A 17376-nucleotide genomic window follows, 5' to 3' on the forward strand; every position below is an offset into this window, starting at 1 on the left:
CTGTGCCTGGAACACCACACATGCTCAACATGTGCCAGCTTTTACTAGTATATTACATTATTACTATTGGGGCAATCAACGGAGGCCAGGAGGGCATCCATTCAGGATGTGAGGAGAAGGAAGACAAGGCCAACAGAACCAGGTCCCCTGAAGCTGAGGAGGTAAATGATGCTGAGACAGCAACAGGGAACGCACAAGGACCAGCATGTACAGGTGCAGGCCCGGCAAGCACACACACAACACAGCCCACGAGACATTCGCTGCCCCACACCTGCTGCTCACCTCAGCCAACCCCCTCCACATCTGGAGCTCCAAGAGTGAGAACCAGCTGGGTAACAACAGGTCCCCATTCCTTAAGGACGCTTTCAGCTCTTCCTCCTCGAGTGTTTCTCAGCCCTTTCGAAGGTTATGAGTATTAGTGAATGACATTAACGAGACTGTCTTCCAAGGACTCCCATTGTGTAGGACAATTCAGTATCCTACTAACTTTCTCCCTACCTTACCCCTTTCTTTTAAGAAAATGATAATCTCTCTTTATAAATGTCTTTTAAAATATTCAATGTGGGCTCAATTCTTCCCATATCATTCTCCCTGGAGGTGTGCTGGTAAAGGGGAGGGGAGGGGAGGGGAGGGGAGGAGAGGGAAGGGGAAGGGAGGGGAGGGGAGGGGAGGGGAGAGGCAACCACCTCGATGTATCCTGTCCATTCCTGTGGTGTAAATACTCCCACCATGGTTCATTCTAAGCTAGCTGGGTAATTCCACTGAAGATGGAGTGGGGATGTGTGAGTGATCTCACTCAATTCCTCACTAAAATGTTCTCTTTTTACAGGTGTGGAAATGATGTCCTTGATATCTAATTGACCTGTCCAAGGTCATCTGGTTAGTCAGCAGAAGCCACATATGGCCAGGATCAGTGCTCTAGGCCAGGGCCTACAGCTCCTCCCCACTTCCACACACATGTCATGGATAGGCAACCTATCTCAGAGACAGGCCCTTCTCACTCCAAATAGCTTCAACAGCCTCCAAGAGGCCACTCCTGCTAATCACTCTCCCTTTCATCTTCCCACTTTCTCCACTAAATTAACTTCGTTACCACTTCTGAAACCCAAGCTATCAAAAACCCATCACCACCATGGTTTCCTGCCACTCAAGCACCTAGAATGCTCCCTATTTCTATAGAGCTCCAAGTCAGTCCCCTCCAACCACTACACACTATGGTGCCCTCCATCCAGCTACCACCACTCATCCTTTCTGCAGAGGCAGAACGTATTACAGTTGAAGGACCATGGGAAAGGACTTGGAGGCAGGGAGCCTGACTCAAATCCTAGCTCTGCCCTATAGACAGGTTACTCTGGGTAGTCAGTGAGCCCTGTCGCCTCAGTGTCCTCATCTGTAAAAACAGGGACAATGACAGGGACCCAGCACTGTCCTGAGGTGCACCCTGCACTTGCTCCTAGCAGCTCACAAGCAGAAGCTTGAGCCTATCAGGAGACTCTGGGAAGAGGACATAGTCTGAGGCACCAAAAATAGGAAGTATATCTGCTCAGGTCAATCCTAAAACCTATTGAGACAGTACGTCTCATGCCAAAATAATGTCAATATGCCATATACATGACGTTTACACTACACAGAAACATGGGTGATCTTACTCAATTTCTTACAGGTGAGGAAATAATGTCCTTGGTATCTAACTGACCCATTCAAGGTCATCTGGTTAGTCAGCTGAGGCCACGTCTGCCCAGGATCAGTGCTCTAGGCCAGGGGCCACGGCTCCTCCCAACTCCCACACACACGCCATGGGACAGTCACCTGGGGCTCTGCCAAAGGGCAGCTTCACTAGCTGAGCACAGGGCATCCATTTCCCTTTTAAACATGGGGACAGATGTGTCCTCTAACCTCTGAGGCTTCCATCTGGAAGTGCCTCATGGGTCAGTGGCTCATGTTTAGAACGGCTGTGCCTCCTGGATGCCCCAACCTTTTTTCTCCCTCAATTCTATCTCAGAGAGATTAGATGTCCTGTACAAACTGGATCTGAAAATGATAATAAAATAAAATGTAATATAAAACAAGATGAAATAAAATCAGTCTGCGCTGGGATGAGCTGTGAAAAACGGGGCTGCTCAAGCCACCTCCTGTGAGCACAAGCCAACCACAGACAAAGCCTTCTGCATGAGGAACAAACAGTCCGCCCATCCCTTCCCGCAGGTGCGGGCTTGCAGCTTGGGAGTCAGACCCCAGGCATGCAGGTCCCAGGCCATCTGAGGAGCCTGTGTAGACCCCTGTGGCTGAAGAGCAGGGCCTCACTGCCCTTGAGAGGCTAGCTCTGAGAACCAGCTTTTTAAATAACAAGTACCACCTACTTTCATTCTTATGATAAAAGTTACTTGGTTATAGAAAATTCAGAAAGTAGACATATACAAAAAGAAGCAGACAGAATCAGCCTCTCTCTCCCTCCCATACCCCAAGATAACCAACTTTAGCCAGATAGGATGGACCCCTAAATAAGTATGGGTGACTTTCTTCCGCCCATACTTATTTAAAAGCCAAATGGTGCTTTATGTCCATATCACTATATTTTCTTCTGCACTGCAATTTTTAACAGCAGCATGGTACCCAATTATCCAGATGGAACATAATCCCCCTTTAACAGCATGTTTTTTGGTCTCAAATTTCCCATTCTTATGAATGATGCTATGAGAAACATTCTATAGTTTAAAATGTTAACATCCTTAGTGGCTGCCTCGGGATAAACACCCAGAGATGCCATGTGCTTTGGGATCCACATCACTAGGACTTCCTCTAGAAAGTGCTGTGACTTCCAGGACCACATGCATCATCCCAGAGAAGAGGAAACATACAAAACATGAAACCCATTCCATCTTTTTCTATTTAAGCATATTTTATCCCCTTTCCAAAAAAGAAACTATCTTGTCAAAGGTAAAGAGACTTGAAGTGTCTGGATAGTTATGAAACCAGTGTCCCAGAGAACACAGCAGAGGAGAAAACGGCACCTCCAACCCTCTCTGCAAGCACCTTCACCCCCTCCCAGGTCAGTCTCAGGCCCCAAGTGGACTATGCCACTGGAGTGTCCTAGAATGTAAATTCCCCCACAAGAGAACCACGGCAGGCCTCCATATCCCCACACAGGGCCCAGTGCCTGGTGCATCAGAGGTCCCCAGGACATAAATATTTATAAACTGATTGATTAATGAAGGAGGGGCAGGGCAGTGGAAGAGAGGACTCATCTGTTCCATAATCAAGACCATAACTTCAAGTTTATGATTTATTACCCACCATATCTGGCAAAGGTAGCACCGTCCTCCTCCCCACTGGAGACTGACAAAATGCCTGGTACCATCTGTTAATGGATGAAATGCATTTCCACAAACATCCATATGTTGAAGTCCTAGTGCCCAGGACCTCAGAGGGTGACAGTTTGGAAACAGGATCTTTAAAGAAGTGATTAAGTTAAAATGACACCATTAGGGTGGCCCTAATCCAGTATGAGTGGTGTCTTTATAAAAAGAGGAGATTATCCTGGCTAACACGGTGAAACCTCGTCTCTACTAAAAATACAAAAAATTAGCCATGCATGGTGGTGGGCTCCTGTAGTCCCAGCTACTGGGGAGGCTGAGGCAGGAGAATGGCGTGAACCTGAGAGGCGGAGCTTGCAGTGAGCCGAGATTGCACCACTGCACTCCAGCCCGGGCGACAGAGCAAGACTCTGTCCCAAAAAAAAAAAAAAAGAAGAGGAGCTTAGGAAACAGACACACATAGAGGGGCAGCCATGTGAGGACACAGGGAGAAAACGGCCGCCTACAAGCCAATGAGAAAGCCCTCAGGAGAATCCAACCCTGCAGACACCCTCATCTCAGCCTTCCAGCCTCCAGGACTGAGGGTGATAACCGCCCATTGCTGCAGCTGCCCCGCACGGTGGTGCTTTGTCTTGGCAGCCTAAGCTGACTAAGACGACATCTGAAAGCTCTGAGATGCCTGGTGGGTGTTTGGGAAATGCTGCTGCCAGGAGCAACCTTCAGCTCCCAGGATGGGCAGGTGGCCTGGAGATGCTCACCTACCGCCCTGCGCTCCCCTCACTTCACCCTCTCCCGGCAGGAAGCCAGGCTGACTGTGAACAGCAGCAATAAAGCAAGGAGTGGCATAAGGTGTGGGGCCGGAATGGCCCCTAGCCACACATGGAAACGTTGCCTCCTCCTCCTGAATGTGTTAAATAAAAGGGAGAGGCAGTGGAGAAAACAATCCAGTAAGTCAAACTGGTTAATGTAACTAGGAAGATTGGACAATTTGATGGGCATGCCAAAATATTGAAGGAGGAGGAACAGCAGGAGCATCAAGACACAAGATATCCAACTACTTTCAGCTCTTCCTCCACCTAGTAACTTCCAATAAAGCTGAAGGAGGATGTGCTCTAAACCAGAGAGGTTTTATGTGCATCATATACCTTAACATTACAGATCTATAGATCCCGCCATGAGAAAATAAGTTTGTTGAGCAATTAACTTCAAAATTTATTTTCCAGCTGTTAGAATGTGTCCAGTCTCACTGACAATGCTGGAGTTGAAAAAAAACGGGAAAGAGCATATCCCCACCTTTGGGAAGCTTACGGTGAGATGAGGGGACACAGGCAGGTGTAAACATAAGACAGTGAGCCCCACATTAAGTGTTGTATGTCAAGAAATGAGTACATTGGAAGCTGAACCAGGCTGAGCAAAGCCACATTCACGTGTGAGTCTTTTCTGCTTACTGGTTAGAATGAAACTGCATCTTGCCCTCCAAGAACCACATAAATGAGGTCACTCCAAAACCACCTCTACACGCTTCCCACCAACCATGGATCTGCTGTCTCCCTGTTCATTCCGTGAGACAATATGGAATGCATGGCCTGAGCCAGCTGGCTGGGCTCCACAATGGAGCACTAGAGAATTGGCTGTCCCCGCTCCCACTGAGGGGCTCAGTCAGCCAAGACTCTAGCAGTGCAGAAGTAGGAACTAGATGAAGACCGAAGGGGCCCAGGGCCTTCCTCACCACCCCTGTCCAGGAACATCATTATTACTACTGAGGAGCCGGGCACTGCATGCCCACTGCATGCCTGGAGCCAGCAGGCTGGGCTCTGCAGTCCCGCACTGTGTTTCTTCTGTCAACTCAAAAGCTGACCAAATGACCACTGCGTCTGCTCCCAACCCTGCAAATGCCAGTTGTACCAGTTATTGTAATTGCAGAGTTTAATAAAATACTGCAGAAATCAATGAAATGTGAGCAAAAAAGGATTTGTTACTGCTGCAAACACTGAGGTTTTTGAGAGCCTTGCGTGAGGCAGTCAGTAAAACTCATCAAATTTCTGTAGGGCAGCTAGGGCAGAGTCCAGAGGATTTCTATGCTCCGATTATTCCTAAGTATCTTTAAGCTTTCTTACACTCTGAGGAACCCCAAATGGGAAATTTCAATGACTCACTGTAGATGTACACTATGTAAAAACAGGACAGGGAACCCCAGACCCTGGAGAGAACTCAAAGACAGGGTGGGATGGTACATCAAAGACAGGTGGCTACTTTTACCGGTTTTCAGACACAATGGAATGCTAAAGTGAAAGGTTCAGGATTCCGCAAGTTAACTGATACTTCAGTTCAATAATCACTTATAAATTCTGATCCCTTTAAATGACAGATTCTGCCTGGATGTGAAGCCAAATGCATAGTAAGTGACATGCAAGCAGCAATGACCCTCCTCGTTGCCCCTGTATTAATACCAGTAATGATCATTGTCACAGCAAGTTATTCCACATCCACTCTATTCCTGACATAATGCAACATGATTTGCTTGTATTCTCTCTCCATCCTTGTAGCAGCCTGCTAAGCAAGGAACGCTTATCATCCCCACTTTCAAACAGACATAAGCCACTGCACCTGGCCAAGGTTATGTGTTGATCAGTTCGTGAAAACACTGTGACTAGAGCTCGCAGGACCCTAACCCTTTATTTCTCCTAGAGACAGAAGTTCAGTGTTGGCTAAATCAGTGTTTGCAGCAACTTTATCAAACATGACTACCACCAATAATGAGAATCTACTGTAATTGATTAGGTATTGACTAGGGTTCCATAGTAAGACAGCTCCATTGTCAGGTTGTCACTTCATCTAGTTCAAACCCAGGACCAGGCTTGGCCACCTGAGGCCATTTGCAGCGAGGGGAGTGCTAGGTCACAGGCCAGGTCTGTCTTAGCTTTCACTCCATCATGAGGGACCATCGACTTTCCTACCTCCCTAGAACTCCACAGCCAAGACTAGTTAGCCCTCTGCCCTGATTCCTCCCCACTGTGCCTCTCTTCTCCCTGCCTCTCTGGTTTGTAAGCAAATTGCCTATCATAGGTTCACAGAAGGCAACCAGAAAGTGGGCTGGGATCTGTTCTCTCAGATAGTAAGCTCAGGGAAAGAATCATTAAGTGAAAACCTGACAATGGGGCTGTCCTACAATGGACCCTAATCAATGCCTAATCAATTACAGTTGATTTTCGTTATTGGCGGTAGTCGTGTTCTATAAAGTCGCTGCAAACACTGATTTGACCAACACTGAGCTTCAGTCTCTAGGAGAAATACGGGGTTAGGGTCCTGCGAGCTCTAGTCACAGCATTTTCACCAACCGATTCAACGCATAACCTTGGCCAGGTGCAGTGGCTCATACCTGTAATCTCAGCACTTTGAGAGGCCTAGGCGGGTAAATCACCTGAGGTCAGGAGTTCGAGACCAGCCTGGCCAATGTGGTGAAACCCCGTCCCTACTAAAAATGTAAAAATTGTCAGGAGTGGTTGTGCATGCCTGTAATCCCAGTTACTCGGAAGGCTGGGGCATGAGAATCGCTTGAACCCAGGAGGCAGAGGTTGCAGTGAACCGAGATCATGCCACAGCACTCCGGCCTGGGTGACAAAGAGAGACCCTAATTTAATAAATACTGTGGATTCATTAACATGAAACTCTCAGCCATTGGTGCTGTAACTCACACCTGAAGGAAGGACTGTCTAACACATGCGCTTTCTCCACCAGGCACAGGACAGTCATCTTGTGCTTAGGGACACTGGACATCACATCAGCACTGCACTTGCATTTTAAACAGCATAATCAACAACAGAAGCACAAAAATGGGGGAAATGTGGCACTAAATAGACTGTGGAAAAGATGCCTGTCTGCAGTATGAGTTGAAACAAGGAAGAGCTTTGCTTTGTTCTGTGTCAGACGGGAACATGCAGGTGGGCAACCCGAATTTTGAGTCTTTTTGTTCATGTCTTCAAATGACCACAAAATTGTCCTTGGTATTGATTTTGGTGTAAATTGTATCCAGGAGGCTAATTTGCAAATATGGAATCCACAAGTAATGAAAATCAACTATAATTTAATCTTCAAATTTGTAGATTTAAAATTGCTAGAAACTTGCCAGTTTCTAATTCTAATGCCCCCACTTAATACACCTGTTACTCTAACGTTATTAAAAGGGCCATAATCACAGCCTAGTCCACCCGTAATTTTTATCTACCTGACTCTACTTCTTCATCCCTAGGATGCCTCGTGCTGCTACAGAAAGCAAAGCCTTGGAGGAATCCTTCCTCCTGACAAGGAAGCTCCAGGGTGGCAAGTTCAGGCTGCGGATGCCTCCTTCTAAAGACGTGCACTTCTCTTCCAGATTTATGTTCCCTACCTGAGGACCTCTATTGATCTGGCAATGCCTTGCCTTGAGAAGCTTACAGAGTTTTCTAGGCAAACACATTGAGGACTCGCATCAGAATATTTTCTGGAGCACGTACGACAGAAGCCAATAGTCATCTGCCCGGGATGGAAAGAAGAAAGGCATCAGAGAATGCGAGTTTCTCAGGTGGAAGGAAATCATAAACGTCAGGTCACCCAAACCCCAGAGGCTGCAGAGTTCTCAGTAACCCTACGCCCCGAGCACCCTCAACACCCCCAGGATTGCTCAAGGTGGCCCCGGGTGGCAGCCCCACCCCAGCAAGTCATCTCCTAGAACAGGCTGAACAAACTTCAGTTTGCATCAGAACCACCAGGAGGGCATATTAGGAGAGAGACTTAGGGACCCTATCCCAGAACTTCTGATTCAACAGGTCTGAGTGGGCACAAAGAGTTTGTATTTCTAAGTTCCCAGGTTTATGCTGATGCTGCTGGTCTTAGATGACACTCTGAGATCCACTGACCTAAAATATTTGTGCATCAGTGTGGTTTATACTAACGACCTTGTCACCATGTGCAACGCGGGCTTCATTACCGCATCCTCTGCCATCATTTGCACTCAGTCTCCCAATCACCCTAAGAAGGAACACTGCAACATAACTTCCAGCCACTACTTAAATGGCACCAATGATGGGGAGCTCAGGACCTCATACAAGTCCAAGTCCATGTTTAACTCCCCTCATATTCCAAAGTGCTTCGCTCTCTTGAATCACAATCTGTGCTCACTGGATGCCTGCGCCTTGGCCCTATTTCCTTCCATGCACAAAACCTATCAAGGCTGATCTCCCTGGTGAGTGAGTTGTATGATTTTCCCAGGGGAAAAAAAGTAAAAATGTACCTGGCTAGTGTGAAACAACCCTTTATTCAGAATGATTTCTTTAAAGGCTTTATGAAGCAAGTGTTACTATTTTACAAAGCAGCCTGTGAACTCTGTGCCATGTGTTGACAAACTCAGAGGGTTTTCAGCGAAACATTTCATCAAATAAGACACATTGTAGCACTGCTGAGGGGCTATCACCCAGATGCAACGGCTCAATGCCACACAGGAGACTTGTGGGAAAAGTCTTAGGCCATTAGGTCATGGAAGATAACTGCAAGAGGGGGAAAGGACGCTGGCTTGGGAAACATTGGTGTGTCATATGATAAAAACAGTGACCAGCCAGCCTGAGCTCTGTGCCCAAACACATCATCTGCACCCTGCACAATGCCCCTGTGAAGTAGAGACACGCGGATCAGAAGCCCCAGGTCCCACCACTTTGTTTCCAGTCACCAACTTGTCCCCAATCAACTGCATCCATACACCGACACCCCCTACCCAACTGTGCCATTTAAAGCTAACCCTAGATATCACATCACTTCATCCATAAATATCTCAGTACATATCTTTAAAAGTCAAGCCGGGCACAATGGCTCACGTCTGTAATCCCAGCACTTTGGGAGGCCGAGGTGGGAGGATCACCTGAGGTCAGGAGTTCGAGACAAGCCTGACCAACATGGAGAAACCCCATCTCTACTAAAAATACAAAATTAGCCGGGCGTGGTGGTGCATGCCTGTAATCCCAGCTATTCAGGAGGCTGAGGCAGGAGAATTGCTTGAACACAAGAGGCGGAGGTTGCTGTGAGCCGAGATCACACCATTGCACTCCAGCCTGGGCAACAAGAGCGAAACTCCATCTAAAAATAAATAAATAAATAAATAATTTAAAAAAATAAAAGTCAAGAACATTTTAATACATAGAACAAACTGCCAGAATTGTGAAGAATAATTTCTTAAAATATCTAATTCATGTTCAAATTTCTCTGCCATACATGTTTTGGGGTTGTTTGGATTTATTTTTACAGTCTAAGTTACAGTCTGAATAAAGTCTTACGATGTTTATTCAATATGTCACTTCAGTTCCTTTCTTTTTTTTTTCTTTGATACGGAGCCTCTCTCGCCCAGGCTGGAGTGCAGTGGTACAATCTCGGCTCACTGCAATCTCTGCCTCCTGGGTTCAAGCCATTCTCCTGCCTCAGCCTCCCAAGTAGCTGGGATTACAGACGTGCACCACCAAGACCAGCTAATTTTTGTATTTTTATAGAGACGGGGTTTCACCATGTTGGCCAGGCTGGTCTCCTGACCTCAAATGATCCGCCTGCCTTGGCCTCCCAAAGTGCTGGGATTACAGGAGTGAGCCACAGCACCCGACCCAGTTCCTTTTTCTTCCTCCTCTTTTTGCAATGTATTTGAAAAAGACTGGGGTTGTTTCCACACAGTAGAATTCCCTCTGCCCTGGATTTCGCTGAGCCCTGCAGTATGGCTTCACAGATGTCCTGGCCCCTGGACTTCCTGTCAGTTGCAGATGGATCTGAGGCTGGGTCTGATTCTGGTTTGATTCTGGTGAGGACTTGGCTAGGGTGAGGACTCAGCTGTGTGCTTCCTGCAAGGAGGCTTACAACCCTATGACCCGTGGTCTAACTCCCCTTTTGTGATAGTGCAGGTTACAGAGGACCAGAGCCTAGAGCCAGACAGTCATTTATTAGGAGTTTGGAAAGGGCACTATGTTAACCCTATCACATTTTCAAGGTTTATTAGCTGGAATTCCTCTTTCAATACAACTTTCCCTCTTCCTTTATTTGGAAACTCCAAAGAACAGTTCCCAAAGGTTAAATGCTCGATTGCTTCTCTTTATTTACCAAATCAGAATGAGTTGGTTCCCTAGCATCCCCAAAAGGTAACTAGGGAGTGCTGTGGTGATGACGGTGGTAATGGTGGTGATGACGGTGGTGGTGATGGTGTAAGTAGTACTTTTGAAAGTCTGTTGCATATGTTAGATAATTACATCTGTGTCCAAAGTACAAAGCTAACAGCTATTACAAACTGGATGCAAGCACAGCCTGCCCCTGTGAAGTCCCTCATCTTCCATGACCCCAGGTTCTCTTCAAATTCCATAATTTCTGGAAAGACAGGCCATGGGGCTACCCCAGGGCCTGAGGGCCAGAGAGGACGGGATGGGGAGTGCTAGTGGTCGTCATGCTGGGAAACGAAGTGTTAGTTAAGTAGAGAAAAACTTCCCACTAAAGTAGAAAATACTCATCCAATTAAACATGTTTCTCCTTATTCTTTCTCTACGATTGAGTCTCCAAATATGACAAGGTTTCTGGCAGGGACTTTTTTCTTTTTAATTTTAAAAAAAAAATTGTTTCCTGATACTCTCGGGAAAGTGCACATTTTAAAGAAACCTGTTATAAATGCACCAGGAGAATGAGACAATTATCACAGCAGCTATGAGGACCAGGAGCCCATGAAGTTTCAGATTTTGAAGCCAACAGTTGTCCTGATGCTGGCAGACTGATACCCAGACTTGGGTCCCCAGCAACACACAGTATGAGTGAAGTTTCTGCCCAAAAAGCTCAAGATGCCTTCAGTGACCTGAGGAAACCGCCATGGCACCTGCTTCTCTAAAATAGGACTATTGAGCCACAGGAGACCACAGATTCATAGCCAAGCAACCCCCATATTTGAAGATAAGAAAACAGAAGGTTAGAAAACAAGGCCATGTATAACGGGAGGGGCCTGAGCCTAGACCCTGGCTCCTGGACAAAGCCAGCTCCCTCCCACAGCACGCTGGCTGTCCCCCAAGTGGATGTAGGTTGGAGATGTTATTGTGTGTGGTTTTCTACATGAGTATCCCTTTTGCAGGTAAAATACACTCAGGTAATATAAATAATGCACCAACGAATGCCTCCTCTGACCTGGAATCTGTAACGTCTCCTTGTCACATGCCAACTTCTCTCCAACTGCAGACATTTAAAAAAAAAAAAAAAATCAGCACTTTGAGAGCCTGAGGCAGGCAGATCACTTGAGATCAGGAGTTCAAGACCAGCCTGGACAACACAGTGAAACCCCATCTCTACTAAAAATACAAAAATTAGGCCGGGCACGGTGGCTCACACTTGTAATCCCAGCACTTTAGGAGGCAGGCAGAATTACCTGAGGTCAAGAGTTCGAGACTAGCCTGGCCAACATGATGAAACCCCGTCTCTAGTAAAAATACAAAAATCATCCAGGCGTGGTGGCACACGCATATAATCGCAGCTACTCGGGAGGCTGAGGCACGAGAATCACTTGAACCCGGGAGGCAGAGGTTGCAGTGAACCAAGATTACATCACTGCACTCCAGCCTGAGCAACAGGGCAAGAATCTGTCTCAAAAATAAATAAATAAATAAATAAATAAAATCAGTATTTAATGTTCCCCTTCAGTAGTTACTGCTATTTCCCGAACCAATCACATATGGCCACTGCGTTTAAGGGCCTCTCCATATTTAAAATGCGTGACTACTGCTGAAAGAAATCAGAGAAAACACAAGCAAATGGAAAAACATCCCATGCTTATGAATTAGAAGAATCAATATCATTAAAATGGCCATACTACCCAAAGCAATTTACAGATTCAATGCTATTCCTATCAAACTACTGACATCATTCTTCACAGAATCAGAAAAAAAACTATTGTAAAATTCATACGGAACCAAAAAAGAGCCAAAATAGCCAAAGCAATCCTAAGCAAAAAGAACAAAGCCAAAGGCATCACATTATTCAACTTCAAACTATACTACAAGGCTAATGTAACCAAAACAGTACGGTACTGGCACAGAAACAGACACATATTCCAACTGAACAGAACAGAAAACACAAATAAAGCTGCACACTTACAACCATCTAATCTTCGACAAGGTCAACAAAAACAAGCAATGGGGAAAGGACACCTTATTCAATAAATAGTGCTGGGATAACTTGCTAGCCATATGCAGAAGAATGGAACTAGACCCTTACCTTTCACCGTATATAAAAACTAACCCAAGATAGATTACAGATTTAAATGTAAGACCTCAAACTATAAAAATCCTGAAGAAAACCTAAGAAATACCCTTATCGACATCAGCCTTGGCAAAGAATTTATGGCCAAGTACCCAAAAATAATTTCAACAAAAACAAAAATTGACAAGTGGGAGCTAATTAAACTAAAGAACTTCTGCTTAACAAAAGAAACTATCAACAGAGTAAACAGACATCCTATAGAATGGGAGAAAATATTCACAAACTATGCATCCAACAAAGGCTGAATATCTCACACCAGTCAGAATGGCTATTATTAAAAAGTCAAAAAACATCAGACGTCGGCTAGGCTGCAGAGAAAAGGAATGTTGTACACTGCTAGTGGAAAAGTAAATGAGTTCAGCCACTGTGGAAAGCAGTGTGGAGATTTCTCAAAGAACTTAAAACAGACCTACCATTCAACCCAGCAACTCACTTATGGGTACATACCCAAAGAAATATAGATCATTATACCAAAAAGACACATGCAATCATATATTCATCACCGTGCTATTCACAATAGCAAAGACATAGAATTATCCTAAGTGCCATTAAGGGTGGACTGGATAAAGAAAATGTGGTATAGGCTGGGTGCGGTGGCTCACGCCTGTAATCCCAGCACTCTGAAAGGCCAGGGCGGGCGGATCACCTGAGGTCAGGAGTTCGAGACCAGCCTGACCAACATGGTGAAACACTGTCCCTGATAAAAATATAAAAATTAGCCAGGTGTAATGGCAGGTGCGTGTCATCCAAGTTACTCAGGAGGCTAAGGCAGGAGAATCGCTTGAGCCCGGGAGGCAGAGGTTGCAGTGAGCCAAGATTGTTCCACTGCACTCCAGCCTGGGCAACAGAATGAAACTCTGTCTCAAAAAAAAAAAAAAAAAATTGTGGTACGTGTACACCATGGAATACTACAAACCCATAAACAAGAACGAAATCATGTCCTTTGCAGCAACATAGATGGATGTGGATGCCATAACCCTAGACAAATTAACACAGGAACAGAAAACAAAACACCACATGTTCTCACATGGGAACTGAGCACACTGAGCACACGTGAACATAAACATGGGAACAGTAAACACTGGGAACTGCCCAAGTGAGGAGAGTGGGAGAGGGACATGAGTTGAAAAACCACCTATTGGGTACTATGCTCCTTACCTGGGTCCAACACACCTGGGTAACAATCATACACATGTACACTCTATATCTAAAATAAAAGCTGAAGTTTTTAAACTTTAAAAACAACTTTAAAAATCTTAAAATAAATAAGTAAAATATGTGACCACTCTAGAATCTGTGCCATAAAAGAAAAGAAATCCCACTCAACCTGATTTTTCTTGTCTGCTGCAGACGTCCAGTCATCAGACTTGGCGGCATTCATTCATTCGAAACACTGCTTACAGGTGAGTCCAGGGACCACACGACAATATTTCAGCCAAAGGTGCCTTTGGTGCGTCCAGCCCTGACCTGGCCCACCTGTCACTTTAGGAGGAGAGTCCCCAGCGCAGAGAAATGCAGCAACCCTGAACCACAGACGCAGGTAATGGTCAGGGCTGATGGGAATCCAGTGTCTGTGAGCCACACACCTGCAGCCCAGGCCTCCTAGCCGGAGTGGGTTTTTAATCATTAGCCAAGGCTTTGTGCTCCCGGGTGGATGTAAGCTGACACCGGGGTTAATATGTTCCCTGCTGTTGACCGTTCACAATTCCCTCCACCTGCAGAGGTGGGACAATAGCTTCAGGAACAGTATCCAACCCACCACTTTCAAATTCCAGCTACAAAGGGAGAGCGCCTGCTTGTGTGAGGCTCACATTGACGGGTGTTTTTTTTTGTTTGTTTGTTTTTTTAATGTGTTGAAGGTTTTTCCTCTTTCTCAGCAGGTCAGTGAACTGAGACCTGTGGGCTCCTGACTGTGGATGAGGAGTCTGCCTGAAGGGAAGGCCAAGGCTGCTGGGAAGCCTCCTCACTGGGGCGCAGTTCCCAGAAACCCTTTGGAAATAGCCAAAGGCCTGTATGTTATTTTAGGCGTGGGAGGAGACGGTGAAATCAAAGGAAAAGTGTGGATCAAAGTTTAGCCTGTGGGGAGAAGGGGTGAGGGTGGGGGTGCCACAACCACAGGCATCAGTCCCAGAAGTCTGTGCCCACAGGGTCATGATGGCCTCACTAGGCAATTGTGCAGATGCTAAGGGGAGCAGCTGGAAACAGAGGCCGGGGCCAAGGGGCAGGGACCATCCTGGTAACCATCTCGCCGTCTCGTCTCTGGGAACTGGGCTGAGCTCTGAAGGGCAGCCGTCCTGGGTCCCACTCACCCATGGAGTCATTCAGGATGGAATGGAAGGGGGTCTTCCTTTCCAACCTTGGCTCCCACTGACTTAGTGCCTGACTTCTGCAGGCAGCTCCAGGGCACCCGCGGGCCCTGCCAGCCTTTCCTGGAAGAGCCCTGGGGTGACGGAAACCTCACAATCCCGCCCAGTTCGAATGACAGTTCATCACCAGAAGCTCCTCTTTTAAACAAGTTCCACTAACATCTTCTGCTGTTTATCTGCCCATTCTCAAAGTCTGCTCCATCTGAGCAGGATGCGGCAGTTTGGAGAAGGGGCCTCAGCCAGCCTTGCCCAGGAGCCACCTCCCCCTCGGGTGTCCACTGGGTACCAGCTCCTCGCGGCCCATGTCTTCACCCAGATGAGGCTGGAGAGGTGTGGGCCAAAAAGGATTTCCAGAAATGCCTGAGGAACAACTAATCAATATGAAAGAAGTGAAGGGATGCACCCCATTGTATTAATTTCCTAAGGCTGCTGTAAAGCACTACAAAGTGGGTGGCTTCAAACAAGGCATGTGTTCTCTCACAGATCCAGGGGCTGGAGGTCTGAAACCAAGGCAGCAGCATGGCTGCGCTCCTTCTGAGAGCCCCAGGGAGGATCTGTCCCTGCCTCTTCCACCTTCTCAGGCTGCCACAATTGGTGAGGTTCCTTGGCTTGCAGACACGTGGCTCCAGCCTCTGCCTCTGTCATCACCTGGCTTTCTCCCTGTGTCTGCGTCCTCTCCTCTTCTTACAAGAACCCAGTCATGGAAATCAGGCCCAATCTAATCCAGCATGACCTCATCTCTGTCATCATTCCAAATAAGGTCACATTCAGGGGTTTCAGGTGGACATGAATTTCAGGGGAACACAACTCAACCCCCTGTACCTCCCCTACAGATGGTTCTCTGGGATCCGTGAGAAGGAGGGAGGCCCCACTGCATGTTCCAGGTCGAATGTTCTCATAGCACGTTGCTTCTTTACCTGCAAGGCTAGGTGTCAGTGTCACTGGGAAAGGAGCCCATTGGCTTGCCCTTCTTCACTGGTACTCACTGTGTGTGCCCATCAAGAGAAAGGCACGTGCACAGGGATATAGGGAGAAACTTTCAAAGGGGTGAAATGCACAGAAATCTGAGAGCAGTCCAGGACTGTGGCCCTAAACTTGCTCCCTGGCAGCTCCCTACACACAGGCCTTATGGTTGATTCGCTTAAGCAACTCTCTAAGGACTAGAGGCGTCTAGACCAGAAGGCGCAGGGGAGCCATGGGAACAGGAAGTCCCAGCCCACATCTCAGCACATCTTCAGCCTGTCCTACTCCCTCCCACAGAGTAAATCCCGGACACTCCTGCTGGTCTGCACTTGCTCCAAAGCAACAGAGAACCAGCCTGCACTACATCCACACCCTCCCAGGGCTGAGGCCATGGGCAATGATGAGGCAGGACCCTGAGCCGTTGTTGTTCAGGACGCAGCAGCTGGGAGATGGGGGTGAGGGTCATCCCCAACAACGAAGCACCCTCCAGAGGGGCGCTGGGTGAGAAACAGACGGACTTACAGTGCTGGCCCCACCCCTTCCTCACCTTCTGCTGAGCGACCTCACGCGCATCCAGCCCTCCCAATCTGAGTGTGATCGCCCACGCAGCCCTCTTCCCACCCGACTGCTCAGCATCCACACCCATCGTCCTCCACCGTGCCCTGCCAATGCCTGAATGCTGTATGCACAGGCTAACTAAACACCACTCTGTGATGACTAAGTGTCAAGGTAAGATCTGGGGAATGCAGTATCAGTCTGTATTTTTATTTTTGGGTCTCACCTGACTTTTGCCAAAGCCACAGATGTTGAGTTTGGCTCTTCTGACCAAATGGAACACCTGGATGCTGATCTAACAGGATCCTTGAAACTCTTCTCTCTGCTTCCTGGAGATCAGAGAGATTAAGGAGCAAGGACATTTGCGTATATCCACTGACCTAATAGAACTCAATTTCACTGTGACTCTGGTCAAATATGTTTGCATGAAGACTCCTGATGAGACACACAGAATCTGAAAGGGGCAGCAGTGAATCCAGAAACCATGAGCACGCACACATACACATGTAGGTGATCTTCTGCCGAGACTCTGCTGTGGTGTATAGACCCGTGTCTGTGTTTCTGAAGTTTACTGAGGGGTGGAAACAATCTATAAGCAGGAAATAACCACTGTCCAGTCAAATACCTGGACTTATGGGCCGTGAGGACAAGAAATGCATACCCAGAGACTTGTGGGAAGCCTTCTGTGACAACATGCATGCAGAAACCACTGCAGGCTGGGGCCGGCAGAACAGACCCACATAGGTCACCTGGATCCACTGTCCCAGATCACTGGATGCTCAGCTCACTAAGCCCCCCACCCAGTAATTTACAGGTGGAAAGTGTGGGTGTTTTGTTGGAAATTTGCTTAATTTTTCAGTAAAATAAAATGGAGACCATTAAAG

At 47.0% G+C, this 17376-nt stretch overlaps 1 protein-coding gene across 7 annotated transcripts in view; it reads right to left on the reverse strand.

Moving 5' to 3' along the window:
• TNS3 (tensin 3) overlaps nt 1–17376 on the reverse strand; it is a 308216-nt gene that overhangs the window by 182045 nt on the left and 108795 nt on the right. The window contains exon 1 of one of the 7 annotated variants that reach the window (XM_016957428.4): nt 13936–14112. The exons of the other annotated variants lie outside the window; for them this stretch is intronic. Within the exon in view, the coding sequence (XP_016812917.1) occupies nt 13936–13989 (54 nt within the window). The 5' untranslated portion in view covers nt 13990–14112. Of the gene's footprint in view, nt 1–13935; nt 14113–17376 lie in introns of those variants that run through there. 7 annotated transcript variants of the gene reach the window in all.

Source organism: Pan troglodytes, chromosome 6 (assembly GCF_028858775.2).
Source record: "Pan troglodytes isolate AG18354 chromosome 6, NHGRI_mPanTro3-v2.0_pri, whole genome shotgun sequence".
Classification (NCBI taxonomy): Eukaryota; Metazoa; Chordata; class Mammalia; order Primates; family Hominidae; genus Pan; species Pan troglodytes.